Source organism: Sorghum bicolor, chromosome 4 (genome assembly GCF_000003195.3).
Source record: "Sorghum bicolor cultivar BTx623 chromosome 4, Sorghum_bicolor_NCBIv3, whole genome shotgun sequence".
Classification (NCBI taxonomy): domain Eukaryota; kingdom Viridiplantae; phylum Streptophyta; class Magnoliopsida; order Poales; family Poaceae; genus Sorghum; species Sorghum bicolor.
Window position 1 is genome coordinate 5,783,513 of NC_012873.2, and position 21,490 is coordinate 5,805,002.

Below are 21,490 nucleotides of genomic sequence, written 5' to 3' on the forward strand. Positions count from 1 at the left end.
AGGAAAAGAAGATGGAACGTTCATGACTCTTATCAGGCAATAAATATATGGCTAAGCTGAAAATATACACCAAAACATATATTCAGTAGCTAAGCATACAACTTTCAACTTATTACATATCAGTTCAACAAGCACGAAAATAGATAATATACTTGCAGCACAAGCTGTTATTCTCATGATCGATCGGCTGTTAAGTGATCCGAATAAGACTTTCCGTGAAGGGCTCGACATCGAAGTTGAAGAGATTTTTCCAGTTGCGTGCCCCCTGGTACCTCATGTGACGCAATTTGCATAATACCCTCAGCTTGAGAGTTGCCAGGTCGTAGCAGCATATATTTTCAGTATCGTACAAGATGATTCCGTCGCTGAAAGGAGGAAGAGCCATTGTACGGCAAAGACCTGAGAGCTGGATGGCGTAATGCCACTCCCATAGTGTGTTCAAGCCCTTATCTGCTACAGGTAATATCCATATAAACAATGTGTCATCGGTGTGGGACGTCAGACAAAGATCCCGGCCACGTAGCACGTCCAGCGTGAATTTTTCATCAGGAGTCAAATGAGCTGGCACCCCAGTGATCCCAAACTCCTCTTCTTCCAGACTAAGATGAAGGATCCCGCTTAGTGTCTGCTCAAGTTGGCGGTTGGCGAGGCGCCAGAACATGAACCCACCAACGGCCTTGGCGGTCTGGATTATCTTGGCAGGGTACGGAGGATTGCTCGTAATCTCCCTCCAAGCACCACCGTCGTCGCCAGCAACGGTGAACACCTCCATGCCCATGTCTGTGCCCATTCCTGTGTCGGGATCTAGTGAGCGGTAGAAGGCCTGGACCACCTTGTACTTGCCGGTGCGTGGGTCAAGGCCGAAACCTGCACAATAGCAGCTGCCTCTTCCACCTGCTCGTAGATTGTTGCGGCGACTGTTGGGCAGAGTGATGGCCTCCCTGGTGGCTGGGTTGAAGAGGTAGAGGCTGGAATCAGTGGGAGCAAAAACCAGGCCATCGCAGTGCATGAAGTGGCGCAGCCTTTTGAACTGGCCAGGGAAGTCCTTGGAGTCCAAGAAGGTGGCCACATTATTATTGGGTTGCAGCTGCCATTGATAGAAGGGGAAGTGATTGGAGAAGGTGGTTGGCCAGAGCTCGTCAGGGATGATTCTGTCCAGGGTGTGTGGGCTGACGATGAAGCACGGGCTCTGTTCCCACTTGGAGGCAGAATGGCGCAGGTGATCGCGGATAAACATGGGGTTATTGATCATGGCTCGCCAGGCCTTGCACACAGACCTGAACCGCAGGAGGGACTTGACAGGCAGGCGCAACAGGATTTCCATAATAATTTCTTCCATCAGCTGTGGGCATGGTGCCTTCTTCCTCTTGGTGCCCGTCTTCTGCGTCTTCATGGCATACATGCAGCCAAAGAGAAAGACTTATCGATTAAATATTGACACACTGTGGGCATATATATATATAGGTATATATAAATTGGCAAGATATTCTACCACAGGAAAACGGAAACGGTAACCGTATCCGTGTAGAGACCGGCCTCCGTTTCCGTCTAGGAGACGAAAACGATTTTCTTTACAACTGCTAAACGTGTACTACTAGTACGTATATCATAAGCAACAGGATACCAGAAGATATTAAAAAAAAACGGGCGTCAAAAGACTGAACCATTTTTGAGCGATTTTTTATAAAGGGAAAAGAGTTGATTCTTTCTCCTATCCAATCGATCCCATGAGGCCATGATAGATTGCCTAGATAGAGGTAGAAAAATAAAGATCTGTGGTTGGGTGACTTACAGTGCTGATGAAGGATCGCCCATTCGCCACAGTTGTGCAGCGCTCCAACCGTTGTTCTCCTGTGTCAGATGTCGAGATCCCGCGGCGACAAAAGCGCGGTCGCGCAGCCATAGGAATGGCTGCCACAGACGCCGGGGTGGAGCGCTGAGGACGACGGAGGGGCGACGCGCTCTAATTTTCCGCCACCTCCTCCGTGTAGTCCTCCGGCTGTCGGGTTCAACAGCGGACTGGGACCGGTTCGCCGGACCTGGTCAGGCCGGGGAACGGCCAACCGTACTCTAGATCTAGCCAGTGTACCCTACCCGTTCCCGGCGGCGAACAACGGATCCAGCCACAGGCGGTGGCCGCGAACTCGAAGAGAAGGGGCAGCCGCCTGCCCGGCCGCAGGAGGCGGCCGCCGCCCGCCGCTCGTGGCCGCCGCGCTCAACACCACTGCCGTGGGTGTTAGGGGCGACCCGGGGGGGGGGGGGGGACCAGATTGCAGAAGCCGCGGGGGATTGCTTGATGCGGCGGTGGGGGTTGCTGCGTGCAGAAGCCGGCCGCGGGGGTGCTCGGTGCTGCGTACGGCGCGGGGAGAAGGAGGTGTGAAGGGGATCGCAGTGGGCTCTTTGGCCTTCCTTCCTGAAGTCTTTTTTTTTTACAATTTTGTTTATATTTAGAAAAAAGTCTTCATCACCCCCTGAACTATGGAGTGGTGTCTACTTTACCCCTCAAACTATAAAACAGTCTAATTTATCCCCTGAACTATCCAAAACCATTCAAATCACCCCCTGGGCGGTTTTTGATGGCGGTTTTGCTACCGTACCGTGGTTTTGACTTTTTCTTTTTTCCTCATTTGTTTTCATATAATCTTTGAAAAATCATAGTAAATCACAGAAAAATCATAAAATAGAAAATCTAATTTTGTATGACTCCGCATGAGTAGATCTACGCCATGAATATATAATATGGTATACTTTAATACAAATTTTTTCTATAGCTTTAAATTAGTTATAAAAATCAAATTTTAGCTATAATTAATTAGAATAATTCATAGCTGCAGCTTCTGTGGTCCAATTGTGGTGAAATTTTTATGGTGGACTAATTATTCTATGCTTGAACTATAGTATACATTTCATACTCATCAGATCATGTATAACTAAGTTTATTCAGGTTTATGCTTGTTAAATATAAATAAATCTATAACTAAGTTATACATGATCCGATGAGTATGAAATATATACTATAGTTTAAGCATAGAATAATTAGTCCACCATAAAAATTTCACCACAATTGGACAACAGAAGGTGCAGCTATGAATTATTCCAATTAATTACAGATAAAATTTATTTTTTCTAACTAATTTAAAGCTATAGAAAAAATTTATACTAAAGTATACCATATTATATATTCATTGCATAGATCTACTCATGTGGAGTCCAACAAAATTAGATTTTTTATTTTACGATTTTTCTTTGATTTACTATGATTTTTCAAATATTATATGAAAACAAATAGAAAAAAGAAAAAGTCAAAACCATGGTTACTGTAGCAAAACCGCCATCAAAAACCACTCGGGGGTGTGATTTGAACGGTTTTAGATAGTTCAGGGGGTAAATTAGACTGTTTCATAGTTCGGGGGTAAAGTAGACACCACCCCATAGTTCAGGGGGTGATGTAGACTTTTTTCTTTATATTTAGTAATTATTATTTAATCATAAACAAATTAGATTTAAAAGTTTTTTGTCTCGTAAATTACAGCTAAATTATACAATTATTTATTTATTATCTATATTTAGGTCATGTTTAGTTCCCCTTGCTAAATTTTATCTAGCTAAACTTTAGTCACTTTAGTAACTAAAGTTCCAAACACATTAGCTAAAAGGAACTAAAATAGTTTAGTTCCATTAGTTACCCATGAGTAGCTAAATAATTTTAGCTAGCTAAAATTTAACAAGGAAAACCAAACAGACTCTTAATGTTTTATGTATGTGTCGTAAAATTGATGTGACGGAGAATCTTGAAAAGTTTTGAATTTTAGGTGCGATTGATCATGTGCACTAGAATAAAAAAAAATTAAGATTTCCCGTCACATCGAATCTTGTGGCATATGCATAAACACTAAATATAAATAAAACATAACTAATTATACAGTTTATCTGCAATTTATGAAGTTCATAGTTAGTGCCTAACGCCTTCCCACTACCCGTATGGCCGTATCTAGTGGCCTAAGAAAAATCTTGGGCCTTGTTCAGTTTACCCCAAAACTAAAATATTTTCAAGATTCTGCGTCGCATTGAATTTTACGGCACGTATAATCGTATATGAAGCATTAAATATAGATGAAAACAAAAACTAATTATATAATTTACCTGTAAATCGCGAGACGAATATTTTAAACCTAATTAGTTCATGATTGTATAATAGTTATTAAATAAAAACAAAAATGTTGTAGTATCTAAAATCCAAAAAAACAGAACTGAACAAGGCAGCATGAGCAGATGCTGCTTGAACGAATGGTTGTTCATTTGAACTTATCAGCCGAATCTACCAATCATTCAACAATGTTTTTCTCTCATAACAAATCAAGCAACCTCATGTGGCTTATCAGTCAAACAGCCTACGGCCGCCTTGTTGCAAAAGCTACCTGCTCGATCTGCTAGCTGACGATTGGCATGAAATTTAAAAACGACGAAAATGAAGATCTATCTCTCATGACTCAAGAAAGGAACATGCATAATCCTATATTCCTATAACAAAAGTGAACTGATGCTGCTCCAAGTCTCCAACAAGTAAGATTTAGGTCTTGTTTAGTTCACCCCAAAAACCAAAAAGTTTTTAAGTTTTCCTGTCATATCGAAATTTGTGGCATATGCATAAAACATTAAATATAGACGAAAACAAAAACTAATTGCACAGTTTACCTGTAATTCGCGAGATGAATCTTTTGATTCTAGTTAGTCCATGATTGGACAATATTTATCACAAATAAACGAAAGTGCTACAGTAACGAAATCCAAAAAGTTTTTGTATCTAAACAAGGTCTTATTTATGATCTTTATTTTGGTGACACATAGAGATAAGGGTAGAAGTAGAAATTAAGGGAGGCCGTCGTGGACCAGTGTACAGCTAGCGGCCTTGTTTAGTTCTCTATGTGATTTTTTTGTCACTATAGTATTTTTGTTTGTATTTGATAATTATTGTTTAACCATGAACTAACTAGATTTAAAAGATTCATCTCGCAAATTAGTAGTAAACTATATAATTAGTTATTTTTTATTTATATTTAGTACTTCACATATATGTCGCAAGATTCGATGGAATGGAAAATCTTAAAAAGTTTTTTAAATTTTGGGTGGAACTAAACAAGTCTTTGTTCCTTGTTTTGAAGGGGGATAGAGATTCGACTCGACGCTAAAGGCTGAACACGATATGTGGCCGTGTTTAGTTCGCGAAGGAACACTTTTATTTGTTTATGGTAATTATTGTTCAACAAGAGACTAACTAGGTTTAAAAAATTTATGTACCCATGAGATTAGTGCACCTCCTTAAATTTTTTTAGCTCCGTCACTATTTCAGACTAATAGCCCCGCACGGGCCACGCTGGTCCGTTAAGAATCTATGTACCGATTAGTGCACCTCATTAAATTTTTTTAGCTCCATCACTATTTCAGACTAATACCCACGCAGGGGCCACGCTGATCCGAAAAGTTATAACTGAAATTATTGTTGGCTGATTTAATATAAAAGAAAAATACTTTAGATGCATACATGAAGTATTAAATTTAGACAAAAATAAAAATTAATTACACAATTCACCTGTAATTTACGAGACGAATCTTTTAAGCCCACATAGTCTATAATTAGATAATTTGTCAAATATAAACGAAAGTGGTACAATGTCTATTTTGCAAAAACTTTTGAAACTAAACAAGGCCCTAATGACGATGATGTTCATCGCCAAAAGCCTGCATCATTGCTTTGCTGTGCTCAAAATTCAAACTGCTCTATTTCTATTGGAAAAGAAAACATGTGCCTCGCCAACCAAATGCTCCACGCGCAGCAGCGCTCATACTACAAGCAGTACAAGTGAATGAACGGCCGGCGCTAGCACCGGGACCGAAACTTATCACGCCTAATATTCGATGAATTGTGACTGCCAAAGAAAATATGGCGACCAAAATCTAAACGATACAGTCCTACACGGCTACACTGCACAGCCGCGGCGTGCGAGAACCAGAACGCATGCATTTCCGGTGCTTTAGGGCATGTACAACCCAGACGGGTTCCGTCTCTAAGCGTCTCGAATTTATCATAAAGACAGATATAAAAATAGATCATACACCCATAGACAAAGGTATGTCTCTAAGCCGTTTAATGATTTGTATGTAGCTAGGATCAATTATGAATATCAAATTGTATACCATCGTATGGCCATTTGATAGAAAACAGGTTCAATGAACATAATTACAATATTTCAAAACCATCAGTATAATATATATTATATATAATGATGAACATAATTATAATATTTTAAAAACATTAATATAATATATATTATATATAAAGATGAACATAATAACACAAGACAGGAATATAGTACTTTTATTGATCATGACTAGTTAATATAGAAATAGCATAGACCATTGAACTAGCATTTTAGACTGACTGGGAATTTCATCGAGCACCTAAACTACAAGCAGCCGCACAGAGTAGCAGCGACAGCATGTCCCCTCCATGGATGTTGTGCGCAGCGGCGTCGCGGGCGAGCGCACCGCGGTCGCCATGGACATCAGGCTCGGGCTCGGTCCCGGTTGTTGGTGCTTATGCTGTGCGTCGCCGGGGCCGGGGCCGACGCCGCCGACGAGGGGAACTTGCCGTTCATCCCTGCTACTGCCGACGATGGGGATTTGCCGCATGCATGTCTTCCCCTTTCGCCCCTGAGACAATGGATTTAGCACACGGAGCACTAGATCAGGCGATGCCGGCGATAGCTCGCAACAGCTGGTACAGCGGGAGGGACAGCGTCGATTTGGCCTTGGAGCACGAGCCGACGTCGTCCTCTCGCGAGACGACGACCAAGCCAGCTCGCCAGGGATTATTTTGCAAAAAACACAACATACAGACAGCTCAAATCGACGCGTTGTACGTGCCCTTTCTGCAGCACCTACCCACCCCGATCGACCTTGATGGAATGATGGTTTCCCTCGTGGATTCCGCTCTACTGCGACTGGATTCCGCCGTGCGAAAAGGCAGGCATCGGCTGCAATCGATCGGCCGGCCTGGCCTCGCTCTCCACCTCTTTCGGCGGGCGACGACCGAGAAGCCGACGCGCGTACGCAGTCCGCGACGACGTGGGTTCGCTTGGCACCCCCGCCGTCGTCGCGGTCGGTGGCTGGGCATGGCATGGTATGGCATGCGATGCCTAGGATAGGACGACGGTCCGAAAATACTACTGTTGGTTGGTTGATTTATCATAAGAAAAAAAATATCATTAATTGGTAAAAAAAATTACAAGTTATAAGACAAACGAAACTCTGAATCAATTTTTCGCTGCCGCCAGGTGCTGACCGTACTGCTCCTGGTCTCAACGACGCAGGAGCATGAGCTTTATTTGTTGGTCGTCGTCGCTCGCTGCAATCCTAACTACCATGCATGCGAACGGGCCAAAGGATCTCTCCTCACCCAATGGAAAGAATATATATATATATATATATATATATATACTCCATGTCAGAAGAGGTGCATATATAGGATTTCAAAGATAAATGACGATAACTTCAACAACGGAGCTGGTGGCCGGTGTCACGAGTATACGACTGATGACTGACCAACTGAGTTACTACTGAACGAACGTTGCGAGTAAATTTCTCATTGGAGACGGGATAAAAACGTATGCTATTCTACGTTGAACGGTCTGAACCGAATTGAACACACTTGTTATTAGTCTCATTCAGATGACACACAAAGTGTTCAAAAGGTATTCTAAAAAAAAAGGTGTTCAAAAGTTTATTAGAGAAGAAAGCACGGCAAAATCTAGGAGCATTACCGACCACGGTGCATGCTATAGCTAGCTTTGCTATCCGGCAAAGGGATGGAATAAATGGGAGACTTGAGTAACTAACACTCCATGAAAATCTTGCATATGGTGATTTTCTTTTCTTCTTTTTTTTTGTGTTTTTCCATTTCGTGTGAAATTTATTTATTAGTAGGGTAGATGTATACTACACTAATTCTTAGTTGTCTTAGATCGAATTTTTTGTTTATGTTTGACCAAATTTACAGAAAAGAATGAACATAAATATTGACAACACTAAATGATCACATTATGAGAAAACAAACTTATGGTGTATCGATCTACAAATACTAACGGTCTATTTGGATTCTCTGATTTAAAGTTTAGTTGGTTACAGAAAACTTTAGACCATTTTAGCTCACTTATATGGTCTAAAGATTCTGCGAGAGGAGCTAAGTTTGAGACTACACTTTACACCCTCCCGTTCCAAGCCTGAAGAACTAAAGTGATCTTTCTTTCCACCACGGGAAAGCCGAATTTCATTACTTAAAAGCACAACGAAATTACAGAGTTTAGTAATAAGAAAAACAAACAAAATGCACCGCTAAAAGACGAGTTGGAATGATGAACACAGAGGGTTCATCCAATTGACAGAACTAAAATGATCTGAGTCTGACGTTTAGTGGCCAAGCTTTACACCATGAGATTTAAACAAAGCCTAAACTAGAGCTATAATTCTTCACATTAATTCTTTCCTATAAATTTAGTTAAACACAGAATAATTTAAGTTAAGATAACTCTTAGCTAGCATGAGTTGCTTGACTTCCATCCTCAACACGACCATTTATTTTCAGCAGATATATGCAATGATGCAACGGCGTATTTTTCCACCGCAAGCGGAAGAGCACACAGCTTTCTCTCAACTTTCAAACATCTGGTACGGTCGTCCTTAATCCAAACCACAGTCCGACTTTAGTCTACTAAATATAATCATCATATGAACCACATTTCCTCTTTGCAAAGAAAGTAACGTACGTACGTATTTAGTACTTACCCACGTAATGACGCAAACAAAACAAGCACACATATCCACACGGGTCAAGGGCTCGAGACTCGGCGTGTAGACACAATGCAACCCAAAGGCCAAATCAAAGGAATTGGATTGGAAGGAGAAAAATAAAGCAAGCTAGATTTGGTTCACGGTCCAAAAGTAGCGAGTGGTTGAAGCCTAACGAGATCTAACCTACTCGCTTTCCATTTGTCAACCCCCCCACAAAATCTCCATATGCGAGCGAGCGAGAACGCGCACATTCAAAGTCCTTGCCGGACACGCCTCTCATGCACTCGCCATGCCCACCATTTAAGCATCCTCCCTCCTCCTCTTTCTCTTCCTCCTCCTCCAACTCCAAGTGAACTTACACCTCATCACAAAGCTCAAAATCGCCATTTGCACCTCCTCAAAAACTCCTCTCTCGATCGAGCAGAGCGGTGTTGACGACGGACGCGAAGGTCGACGACGATCGTCGTCGTCGGAGTAGCTGCTAGCTAGCCGCAGGACTATGGCCTTACTCCGGTCGTCTCGGATGGCGGCTGTTCGTGTGGCGGTTGCAGCGGTGGTGTTGTTCCTGCTCGTCTGCGGCTACGCTCTAAGCACGGCGGAGGGCGCCAGGCCTTTGCATGGCGGCAGCGGCGGCGCCGGGTTCTCCACGGCGAACTTGCCGGTGTTCGTCGTCGCGAGGGCTGGGCCCAGCCGCCGAGGAGCTGGTCATTAGTCGTCGCGAGGGTGGGCCCATTGTAGAGGCCTGCCGCCGCTGGGTGGGATCTCATTCAAAGTCTTATCAAAGTGTAATCATTATAAGGATTTTCTCTTTTGATTTACTCTTCTAGTATCTAGTTCTTCGGCTGTTTCATTTGTTCTTTCCTAAATCCTAAGGGATGCTCATAGCTTTTGATATCTGATATTACAGGTGAACAGGTTCTGTTCTTGTTCCCTTTGATGTTTATGTATATTGGGATTTATTTATGATTGTTATACATGTAAAACAGGATAATGACTTTGGTTGTAAGAACAATGAGTCAAGATATTCGACACTAAGGCCTACACGAGAACATGCAAAACTTTCCAAATTCCACAGAAGCTGATCGACTTTTTTTTTTGTTTTGTGTGAAATTCTTTTGTCAAGCACTTCAGTTTAATGATCGTACTTGCAGTGGCCCCCATGCCTGTCCAACCAAGTGTCCATGCACAACAAATTAAAAATGTGTACTGCGTGAAGCATCAGTCGTCGTTTCCCATCTCAGGCGGCCTTGTTTAGTTCACCCTGATTCACCTGAAAACCAAAAAGTTTTCAAGATTCCCGGTCACATCGAATGTTGTGGTACATGCATGAAACATTAAATATAGATGAAAACAAAAACTAATTACACAGTTTAGCTGTAAATCACGAGACGAATGTTTTGATCCTAGTTAGTCCATGATTGGATAATATTTGTCACAAACAAACGAAAGTGCTACGGTACCGAAAACTTTTCACTTTTCGGAACTAAACAAGGCCTCATAAGGCAAACAGTTCTGCTCATAACACCGCATAATAAGATCGTTGATTTTCTTAAAAGGAAGAATAACTCAGATCATACACATATATACATGGAACTTTGTGTGATAACCTAAGTTAGTCCTCGATAAGTTTGTAAGGAATCATGTCATCTGCTTCTCAGCTCGTGTATGGACAGAGCAACAACACCCATTTCAGAATTTGAAGGTGAACCACTTCCCCAGCTTTGGATGAGCATTTTTCTTCTCACTAGATAGTGGCACGGTGTCTTCAGCATGATGTGTCCTCCTGTAACTCCTCAGTTTAGAGGAAGAGAACCATCTGTGGAACAAACTTACTTTCTTGGGAGTTTCTTCTTCCACGCGGCGCTCCTCATGGACCTCATTGTACTCGAAAACACAAGGATCTTCTAAGACACTCGTAGAGCACCTGCTGTTAGTAAACTTCTCACCCTCATCTTCGCTGAGATCATCCAACAAACTCACTAGCCTGTACCCATCCAACGAAGTCCTTGACCTACAGTGGGATATAATATCATTTGTGATGTCAGCAGATGTCAGCATACAGAATTTCACACTTCTTGGGAATCGAAGAGGTGTGAATGAAGCAGACATAAGGCCTCAATAGGGGCTTTATCTTTATAATATTGGATCGGATACCTTCTGTGAGTGTGAGATGGTTCCTTCTGGTATTTGGGAAGACTCCTGCATGGGCTGTAGTCAACAGAGAGATGCTGAGCAAAATGAAGCTGCATGAAGGGAGAAAATATAAGAAAAGGCATGGCACAGAAAGCAAGGATAGGCTACATCACAATGTGAAGTTTAGATGAGATTTCAAACTTGTGTAGCAAAAGTCATATATAAAAAAGTACATAAATACATGATAAATACTACTAGAAAAGTGTGATATATTTGATCATCCAAGCAGACTGGCTAGACAGTAATGGTTGGATTTTTTTTTTCTATTTGCATATTACGGTACTGCAAGCACACATATTTCAGATCATCATGACATCCCAAATTTCCTTGTAAATCAAGAAATGTAATACAGTAGATGATAAAAGTACTATAGAATAGTTCAAGACTGCATCACGGTTATTGTCTAATACAATAGGATCTTAGATCTCAACTGGTGTCAATAGAGTAAGCCTGAATCGAGGGAACTGAGCATGTATTACTGTTGTGCATGTGCAGATGCAGGGGAAGAGGGGGATTGTGCTTCACAAATGAACTTAAAATGTAGCATTTGTTTGAGCAAATGTGTTACACCCCTCTTTGTACCATATCTTGTGTATGAACAACTATAAAGGTTCTGTTTGGTAAATGAAGCAGGATAAGTAATATTCTGCCTTATCTCACAAGACAGAGCAGAATTAGTCGGCACTAAAAGGAAAAATGCATCCAAGAACTTCTGTTTGGTAAATGAAGCAGGATAAGTAATATTCTGGCTTATCACACAAGGCAGAGCAGAATTAGTCGGCACTAAAAGGAAAAATGCACCCAAGAACTTATGGATGTTTAGGAAAGTGCATCTACCACATCACCATCTCTTATACCAAACCCACGCAATGTTGCCTTGTCATCCGTCATTCTCTCGTCCTTGAAGCATAAGCAGAAGTGACTCCACACGTGGTTCCTACAACAAGCAAGCAACAACCTTGAAGTTTAAGTTGGCAACATCATTCAGATTTCAGAGTCGCATTTAACCCAACATCCTCCAGAAATTTGAAATTGACAGCCAGAAAGCACAGTTCTGTGGTAACAAAATGCGAACCCAACAGTCCACGGTTTTCATACTAACCATCATCACAATGCAATGTTCCATCACATCAGAGGAGAGCATGTGTATGCGGTAAATGTGGAGTATATGGGCGCGTACCAAGAGATGGTCTTCTGGGCGTCGTCATAGAGGTCGGAGAACAAGTTCTCGATGGCCACCTTCAGCTCCCACACCGTGGCCGAGCGCGCGATTTCAATGTCTGTTTGGGCGCGGGCAAACGTGGAGAAATCCACCGTTATTATCTTATCAGAAATCCACGATCTCTTTTAGGGAGGGAAAATAAATAGCGCAATGCGCAAGGATCAATCCGGAGGGTACCGAAGAAGGAGTCGTCGAGCTTCTGAACGGTGAGGCGGAGGCGCGGCTCAGGGAGGCGGCGGTAGGAGAAGCTGCTGCGTCTGCCGCAGGAGAGCCTGCCGATGCAGTCCGCGCCGCCGCCGCCGCCGCCGGCGAGGTCCTCGATGTCGAGCGCGAGCGCGGCGGCAATGTCGCCGGCGGCGTCGGGGGACGCCGGGTGGGAGCTGGTCGGCATCGCACACGCATGTAGCGAACCCGAGAAACCTAAAAATCCGCGCTACCCCGGCCGCCGCACGGAATCGGCAACCAACCAATCCCTCCTCACCCCGTCTCGACAGAATGAGCGTGAGAGATCGATCAGCCCCGCGAAATTGCCGCGTGAGACCAGCCGATGGATCGAGGGGGGGAGGTGAAGGAGAAGGCTCTTCGAGGCAACGGCGAACCAGGAACGGCGTGGTGGTGACGGCTCGCTTGGTAGGATTCCTCCCCGGCGCGGCGGTTGTCGTTTTGCCGAGGAGGGAGGAGAGGGGGGCCTGGCTGCCTCGGGGGGCAGCGAACGGTAGCCGTTGCCCGTTTCCGTTGGAGGCGAGGTGAAGGTGAGAGAGGCCCCCCCTGCCTGCGTGCCGTTTCGGCGTTTCGGTCGGCGGCGGCCGTGAGTTGTTGGCCCGCAGAACGCGACGGTTCGGTTCGGGTGGGTTTTTGGGCTGGGCCACCACGCTGGGAGTTGCCTCCGCCCGTTGGTTTCGCGATTTTTCGCGGGCTGAAAAGTGAGAAGAAACGAGGATGTAGATTGTTGCTTTTGGGCCTGGAGTCGCCTTTTTTTTTTTTCTCTCTTCGAATGCCTGGAGCCTCCCGCGCGAATTTACCCTAACAAACCGGAGGTGCTCCTCGCGCAGCGAAGGTGTACACGTCGCCCCAAAATCTCCTATTGGTCCACCTCTACGCCACCTCACCTTCTCATTCTCCTATTGGTCCATCTCAGCCACCTCACCCCAAAATAATCGGGTCCTCCCCTCCCCTCGTCAAAAGGAAAAAAAAATCCCCACCCACAACCACGACAGCCTCCCGTCTCCTCTCGGTCTCCGCCCACGAGCTCGCCCCCATCGTCACCTGCGCCTCCCCTTCCCCTTCCTCTCCCTCTCTACCTCTCTCCTCTCGATGTGGTGGCGTACCGGCCGAGCCCGGCCGCAGTTGCCTACACGCAGGATGGCTGCCGCAGTGCTGCTCCCTCCCGAGGTGTTTGCGTTACAGCCACCACGGCGGCCTCCGGCGGCGGCCGTGCCGATGGTGACCCCCACGGGTCGTGCGCCGGTGAACCCCCTCCTCCACCACCTACCTCCTCCCTTCCCATCTCTCTTCCTCGCTCCTCGTCGGAGACAACAATGATGAGCTAGGGTTTCGTGTCTCCTTCGCTTTCTATCCCGGATCGAATGCGTCTCGCGTGGGTGATGCCGTGCCCGCCTCCCGTTCCCCTCTCCCCCGTGCGGCCTCTTGCACGTGGCTCTGATAGTGTCGTTACCTTTCTAAATTCTTTTTTTAATGCATCCAGTTTACCTGCATGTCAAAATAAATTTAATTATGTTTGTTGTTGTACCAGTTTGTTTTTGCTTTTCGTTGAAACAAATTTAAAATCTTAGTCTTTTTTAAGATGGTACTGCAGGGTTTCCCAAAGGTGAAGTTAAAATCATAAAACGAGAGGTATATGCTTCTCTCCATTTATTTGTGCAATGATATGTTGTCAGGTGTAACTCTGTGTGCTGATCTATGCCTTTGATCCGTTGAATTCATTTCCTGTACGTATGAATTTGTTTTGCTCATGCACAACATTTGTGTTCTCACAGAAAAAATCAGTGCTTGGCTCAATGCATTGTGCTGCTGTTGTAGTCTTTGTGTTGTTGTTGTAGTCTTTTCATCAGTATATACAGGCGTGTGCCTCCCAAAAATGAAGTGAAAATCATGAAATGAGAGGTGTGTACTTTGTCTCAGTTATTGATGTGTTGTCAAGTGAGGATCAGCGTTGTGCTCTATGCCTCTGATCCCTTGATTCTATTTGCTATATGTATGAATTTATTTTGCTTGTGCATAGGGTTTGTGTTGTGGCTGAAAATTCAGACCCTGGCTCAATGCAATGTTCTGTTGTTGTAGTCTTTTCATGTGTTGGTACTTGGTACACCAGATACATGAGTTAAATGTTCCCTAATCATGTACAAAAACTTATTTCTGCTGCTATTTTTTAGCATAGTCTACTAAAATGTTCCTCAGCTAAACATCAACAAGTCAACTAATGTCAATGTACAAGGACAAATATTAGCTTCAGGTTATGTCTAAGGGGCTTCCACTGTGATCAAAAGTGCACTAAAAATAAAAAGCATTTCCTCATATTTATAAATCTCCTCTTTGTTTTGCTACTTTGCTTCATTTTAATTTGGCATCCTTCTTATTTCACGCCTCACCAATGGTTTTACAGGTGCTGCCTACAATACATGGATGAATGTGGTCATGGTACTGTTTAGTCCCTCATGCCATGTCCATTTGTTTAGCTTCTTGAGCCTGTGATGAAAATTTCATATCCATTGCTCAATGATATGATCTGATGTTTCATCGCTTGTGAGGTACTAGGCATGAGCACTTTCTGAGGGTAAATAGTTCTTAGCATGCCTTGAAGCTCCAAGTTGATAAACAAATGATGATCATTATGCTTCTGAGGCCTCTAAAAATCCTCTCTTCATTCAGGGAATATTCGTAGTTCCTATTCTTTTTGGTATTTGAGCTACATTTGAATCCTTGGTTTGTAGTTCCTATTCTTCTGTCGAGGTTTTCCCACAGGGTATTCTTCATGTGCCCTACTAATGTTGCTTATTTCCTCCAAATTGTGTAGGTCATCGGCCAATTGAAGGTCTCAGTTCATCTTTATGGAAGTGCTAGGGTCTTCTGGTATGATAGATCCTACCTTTTGTCTTATCATCTCCTCAAGTTATTAATGAGTTTGCCATTAGGCCAATAAAACATCTTGGATGTTCCAAAATAGCTCTTATTTTTCTTCTCTTTTCTTCAGACTAGGTACTCTCTGTAAGATGCTTTTTACTATAATTGTTGATGGTATATCATGGGTACTAAAGTTATATGATTATGAGAGTTTTTTCCAATTTAGTTATATAAATATCACGTGTAGATCACTGTAAATTCTGAGAGCTGGCAGCACAGCTGTATGGTTGTATCTATTTTGATGGTTTCAACAACAACTATTGGTTATCAGAGTTTGTGAAGGTTGGCAACTTCTAAATGGTCGCTGAGTTTCTATATTCCCAACTTGATTCAAAGATATAGGTAGAAAGTGATGTTCGTCAGGATATAAAAGATCTTGCCTACTTCATGCATAGATGCTTAGATTATATTTTTACCTGAAATTTATTAGTATCAATAACTACAAAATCTAGATTTTAACAAAACTACATGGGTAACTTTTAATTATGATCTTATCATCTACTATGTCCTATCAGGTTTTAAAAGCTGGGCACTTCTAACTGTTTAGTAGGCTTGATCTTAAGGAAAAAGAATTGTTCTATTCTTATTCCTATCCCAGCTTCTATGTGCATGCCTTCTGGTCGTGTGACTGTGTGAGTGGCAGTGCTTCAGTAGTTCAGTCATGGTATTGGCTACTCTAATAAATTACACAGTGCTCTAGGTCATTTGTTAGGATGCTAAACCATGCACAGCTAGCATCTAAACTTGAACTTGAACTTGAATCTTAGTGTTAGTTTTTTCTTATATGTCAAAGGTCTCTTCTTATAAATTTTATTGGTTTGAAACACAAATGCTTCGGTGTAGGTTTTTTTAGCATTTAATAATACCTTATGACTAGACTTTTGGATTATTGGTTGATACATGTATTGTTAATTTGCTGCAATGCTTCAAAAATATTCTGTAGCTGCATTGAAAGGCTTACGAGAGTATGTTAGTCTCCTTTAGATTTTGCACCTTGTGATTATAGGCTGCTATAGTTCAAATACTTTGTCTCTAATTGCCTTGGCGTGCTAGCTTTGTGTGGCTATTCACATTCATGGAGGTCTGTGTGTATAGGGTGTCGAGGAGCACCTTTTACTTGCTATCTTCAGGTCTTGTTGTTAGAGCACCGATCCACACACACAGAGGAAGACACAGGTATTGTGGGCTGCTATGTAATCAGCTATATATAGTGAACTATTGTGTGAGCCAGTTGTGTCATGTAGGCTAACTAGATTGAAACCAGTAACTAATTGATGTGCCTTGTCATTGTTGCCACGCTGCATCTTGCGCATCATTTTTCAAAACTTGGACCTACTTTAAGCAGTGCTTGTGTTCTTATAGAAATAAGGTCATGGGCATTTTTAGCCAGAGTTTTGCTTATCCATTTTTATGGACTTTGCAGATATGCATACACTCTTTTCATGTATGCGGCAATTTTGGAAAGGGTTCATACTATCTGAATTGAGAGTGAGTCGTTCATCTGAAAGGGTAAAAGTTTGCCTCAATATTAATATTTACACATTTAGCTGCTCTTATAATCTCTATTTAATTTTATCAAATTTACTTCCATGGTTCCATCTATTGCGCTACAGATACATGAAAGCTAATGCTTATGTATTTTTTTGTGCTCCTAACCTGGAAGTAGTTGTCCCTTCTCCAATTAGTGATATTCTTTGTTCTAATTATATCGTCCTTACCCATGTTACAATGGAGAAAATATGGTGGTACATTGGTTGTGCAAAGTGCAAGAAAGCTCCGATGGAAGAAACAGCCACATTTTGATGTGATCCATGCAAATGCTCCAAAACCATGGCAATGTAAAGACTATACTTCCACGCAGTTGTGTCATGTGTTGCTTTAGTTATACCGAGACTTATCCCTCATAACCTTTTCTGCCCTCAATATTCCCTCCATCAACAGGTACAAATTCTCATTCAAGGCTACAAACGACAATAGGTACAAGACCGATGGATCCAGACTCCAGCCAAAACCTAAAGCTCAAAGGTTTACTTCAACAAAGAAAATAAAATAAGTAAAAAAAAAGCTCACACCCATATTACTGGTATCCTTTCGTTACTAAATAAACAAAAATACATGTATACATACATATATATGTGCCTGGAACCTACATAAAATGTCCAGTTTTAGAGTAGACAATATATTAAACACTCAAATTTGACATGTTACTGATCCACTTCATATACATACATTATTTGTGAGCCATATTTGTAGTTAGTCACCTTCAATCTAATTTGTGTACACTATTTTTACAACCTCGGATATGTTTAACTCCTAATAATATTGTTTCATAATACCTCTTAAATGCGTCTTGTCAACAATACTCCAAAATCTTCCGTGAATTTATATGTTACAAAATCCCTTGAATAATTTCTTCTTCTTTTTTATCGCAGGGTGCACCATCATCTTAAAAACATGGGTCATCTTCTTTTGCAAAATGACAAGGGTCATGCCTCAAGAACTTGGTGGCTTTTAATTGGCAGTAGCTACTCATGAACTAATGTTTGTAGAATATTGCCTCTGTTATTTTCTCAAGTGGAACTGCTAGAACTTTGGACATCAACTCACCTTATGCTAACCTTACATAACAAATTTATCTAAGCCTGTTAAAACTCTGTCGCCATAATGCAGTGGCACCTCCTATCGTCGTTTATAGTGTACCAAAAATTTATTACAAACCTTATTATTCTATACATATTTATCAACTTCTAATACTTTCTATCTACTTATCTACTTTGTTAGTAAAAAAACGTAGTACTTTATGCTCGCAAAAAAAAACTTATTATTGTCATATACTGATTCAATTACTTGTGCTATACTACCAAATACAGATGCCCTCACCCCAACACAAATCACCACCAGCTTCCACACCAAGCAACCAGCTACACAGGTAACAAACATTTTTTTCCCTTCCTGCATAGGAAAAAATCAAACTTACAGAGTGACTGTGTCTTTTCAGAATAGCAAGATTGAAACTAACATTGTTTTTCCTATTCACTAACCAGGTCACGGTAATGAAACTACTTCGGAACTTAGAGGTACATGCTCCGTCATAAATTCAGCACACGTTTACTATTATCAATACACCGACACTTATCCTGCGTATATGTTTCTACAGAATCGTCAAACCATAATTCAGATTATGATGGTACGTACATACTACTTCCAATAAACAAACTGCTTTTCTATATTTTCCTACTATATCCATGAACATCCAACACTGTTAACATCCAACTGATACAACATGTTTATAACTATACAAACACTTTTACAGTGACACCAAGGCGAAATTTAGATGACTACGAACCAGGTTGGGAATCAGACCGTAGTTACTGGAAAGCAGACTAGACAATCTTACCTTCGGTACCATGTGAACGGAAAAAAAATATGTTATGCTGACCTTTTGTAACAGCAATATCACGCAGTGAACTAGCCTATCCCGGACAGTGTGATCTCTCCACTTATATCTTATTCTGATGTATTAAACTTTGAATTATCTCTACAATTATATATCCCCTTCTACTATCCAACACATATATTTGTAAAGTCCATTCTTATTAATCCTAACCTATATCTAGACAGCACTGGCGCGCAAGGGCGCACCGCTCCTACTAGTCTTTACTATTAGCGCTGGGGAAGCAAACTTCGATTCCACTCATCCCTCATCTATCTTAGAGTTTAGACCTTATTTGAATAATTTTATTACACTATAAACTCATCTATCCACTTTAGATCTTATTTAGATGTCTATATATTCACCTCAACCCATGTATATTGGAGTACACCAACCCACATTATCACACACGGATTGAAGTAGATTCATTGCTCATTACTCCCTCCGTCCCAAAATAAGTGTCGTTTTCGTTTCCCAAGAAATAACTTTAACTAAATATATAATAAAAAATATTTATATTTATAATACATAATTAATATCATTGGAAAGATCTTTAAGTCTATTTTTTTAACAAATTTATTTAGAGATATAAATATTGCACATATTTTCTACAAATCGAGTCAAACTTATGGCACGAAAACCTAAAACGACACTCTTTTTTGGGACGGAGTGAGTAGGATGCAAGCAATGGCTTGTTTGATACTCCCTCCGTCCACAAATAAGTGCACATTTTGTTTTCCGAGAAGTCAAATATTTTTAAATTTGACTAAATATATATATAAATATACTAATATTTATCATATCTAATATATTTCATTAGATGAAATATACTTTCATAATATACTTATTTGTAGATACAAATATTGATATTATTTAATATATTTCTAGTCAAACTTAAAAAGTTTAACTCCTCGAAAAGCGAGATGTGCATTTATTTATGGACGGAGAGAGTACTTATGTTACTATGTATCCACCTAATCCATGTATGTTGGGGTGGATTGGTATGGAATGTAGTTTATATTCCACAACGATCGACGGAATGCATTTGGATTGAGGTGGATACGGACATTCAAACAAAGTTATAATCCTCATATCTATTTCAATCCATATGTATATTAGAGAAATTATGATGAGTATAACCAAGTCCTCCACATATTATTTTTATAGACTAGCAAAATTCCGTGCACAACTTGTTTCGCAGTAGCCTATACAGACGATAATAAGCTAACTATTTTTGTTGGATTTTAATTGACTTGGTCTAACCCTATTTTCAACTAAATAAATTAAATAAAATTTTAAGGCACATAATAAATGCTATGTATAATAAATAATCGATTTGGTACATAACTAGAGATCGACTTACACTAAATTGCACACTAAATTGCCTTTTAAAAATAGGGAAAACGAGCCACAGGCTAGCACGTGTTCTGAGTCATAGACTTAGCCTTAGGCCTTGTTTAGTTCACCCCAAAATTCAAATACTTTTCAAGATTCCCCGTCACATCAAATCTTGTAGCACATGCATGAAGCATTAAATATAGACGAAAACAAAAACTAATTGCACAGTTTGTCTGTAATTTACGAGACGAATCTTTTGAGCCTAGTTAGTCTATAGTTGAACAATAATTTATAAATACAAACGAAAGTACTACAGTGTCAAAATCTAAAATCTTTTCACAGCTAAACAAGGCCTCCTTTCATGAGTCTATGTTTGCGAGCCGTGAAAACAAAAAGATAAGGGACGACGAATTTGTGACAAAGGAAGAAACGTGGGAGTGAGACAAAGAGTGACACTGATTAAGAGAGGTGAGAGTCAAGCAAGAGATGAAGAAATTTATTGTTTTAAATACTAGATATAGATTATATTTAAAAAATATACACAAGCGTTCGTATAGGTGAATGCTATATATAATATAAATATATTATTAGTGTTACTTTACAATTGGCATGCATGTCGGCTGGACTAACCTCGCACTTGCGCAAACTGTGCAATAATAATGTAAAAAACTCCATCAAGATTTTTGTCTCAGCACTACATTGAAAATGATTTGTAAAAAAGACATGAGAGCAAAAGTTTCCATATGGCCATAGTACATAATCAAAGATTTGTTATATTATAAAATATATTTTTTATATTATGAGAGCAAAAGGCTTCTTTCAAGGACAGAGAGAGTATTACTAATGTTTATTTATCTTATATTTTGTAACATTTTTATTAATTTGTTTATATTTATGTTATATTATATTTTTTATTTATCTATTTCTATATATTTCATACCTTTTATTATTGATTTATTTATTTATTTCATGTATATTAAATACCTTCAGTATGAACCTATAATTTTTGTATCATAAGTATAAAATGTTGTTCTCCTAAACTAAAATGGTATGCCCTATGAAGACGGAACATTTTTGTCTTCGAACTAGAAAGATGTTTGTACTTAATAAAATAAACATAATAATTTTTATAAGATAAATGTTTAGTTATAAAATTTTACCTAAATATATTTATATTAAGTTTTTATTTTGAAGAATTTATTTAAAATATAATGATATAATTAGAATTTAATTTGGATATTCTAACTATATCTTTTTTAGAATTTGGAACAGATGCTCGACGTGCTTTGCAAGAAAGAAATCGGCGGCCCACTACT

The 21,490-nt window shown here is 40.7% G+C and overlaps 3 protein-coding genes across 5 annotated transcripts; all 3 read right to left on the bottom strand.

Moving 5' to 3' along the window:
- On the bottom strand, positions 41 to 2,420 carry LOC8079431 (putative F-box protein At2g02030). Of its 2 annotated transcripts, none has more exons than XM_021460176.1 (2): positions 1,793 to 2,420; positions 41 to 1,381 (listed from the first exon to the last, which is right to left on the bottom strand). In XM_021460176.1, the coding sequence occupies exons 1-2, from the start codon at positions 1,901 to 1,903 to the stop codon at positions 191 to 193; spliced, it is 1,302 nt and encodes a 433-aa protein (XP_021315851.1). In that variant the 5' UTR covers positions 1,904 to 2,420; the 3' UTR covers positions 41 to 190. The 2 variants fall into 2 exon arrangements, with proteins under 2 accessions (XP_021315851.1, XP_002453434.2); XM_002453389.2 differs by having other exon boundaries at positions 41 to 1,387.
- On the bottom strand, positions 6,351 to 7,190 carry LOC110435012. The gene is made up of 2 exons (XM_021460263.1): positions 6,943 to 7,190; positions 6,351 to 6,711 (listed from the first exon to the last, which is right to left on the bottom strand). Exons 1-2 carry the CDS (start codon positions 7,177 to 7,179, stop codon positions 6,460 to 6,462), a joined length of 489 nt encoding a protein of 162 aa, XP_021315938.1. The 5' UTR covers positions 7,180 to 7,190; the 3' UTR covers positions 6,351 to 6,459.
- On the bottom strand, positions 9,839 to 12,977 carry LOC8079432. 2 transcript variants are annotated; one of them, XM_021458767.1, is made up of 6 exons: positions 12,440 to 12,977; positions 12,221 to 12,320; positions 11,878 to 11,977; positions 11,002 to 11,090; positions 10,681 to 10,858; positions 9,839 to 10,117 (listed from the first exon to the last, which is right to left on the bottom strand). In XM_021458767.1, the coding sequence occupies exons 1-6, from the start codon at positions 12,651 to 12,653 to the stop codon at positions 10,085 to 10,087; spliced, it is 714 nt and encodes a 237-aa protein (XP_021314442.1). In that variant the 5' UTR covers positions 12,654 to 12,977; the 3' UTR covers positions 9,839 to 10,084. The 2 variants fall into 2 exon arrangements, with proteins under 2 accessions (XP_021314442.1, XP_002453435.1); XM_002453390.2 differs by lacking the exon at positions 9,839 to 10,117 and having other exon boundaries at positions 10,297 to 10,858.

Excerpts from the sequence above, each read along its gene's own strand:
- LOC110435012 (XM_021460263.1), bottom strand. The coding sequence starts at position 7,179 with ATGCCATGCCCAGCCACCGACCGCGACGACGGCGGGGGTGCCAAGCGA. Across the intron at positions 6,712-6,942 it reads ATCAAGGTCGATCGGGGTGG|GGGCGAAAGGGGAAGACATG; the intron begins GTAGGTGCTGCA and ends CCATTGTCTCAG.
- LOC8079431 (XM_002453389.2), bottom strand. The coding sequence starts at position 1,903 with ATGGCTGCGCGACCGCGCTTTTGTCGCCGCGGGATCTCGACATCTGAC. Across the intron at positions 1,388-1,792 it reads GGCGATCCTTCATCAGCACT|ACGCAGAAGACGGGCACCAA; the intron begins GTAAGTCACCCA and ends TATGCCATGAAG.
- LOC8079432 (XM_002453390.2), bottom strand. The coding sequence starts at position 12,653 with ATGCCGACCAGCTCCCACCCGGCGTCCCCCGACGCCGCCGGCGACATT. Across the intron at positions 12,321-12,439 it reads GCTCGACGACTCCTTCTTCG|ACATTGAAATCGCGCGCTCG; the intron begins GTACCCTCCGGA and ends GCGCCCAAACAG. Across the intron at positions 10,859-11,001 it reads CCATCTCACACTCACAGAAG|GTCAAGGACTTCGTTGGATG; the intron begins GTATCCGATCCA and ends ATCCCACTGTAG.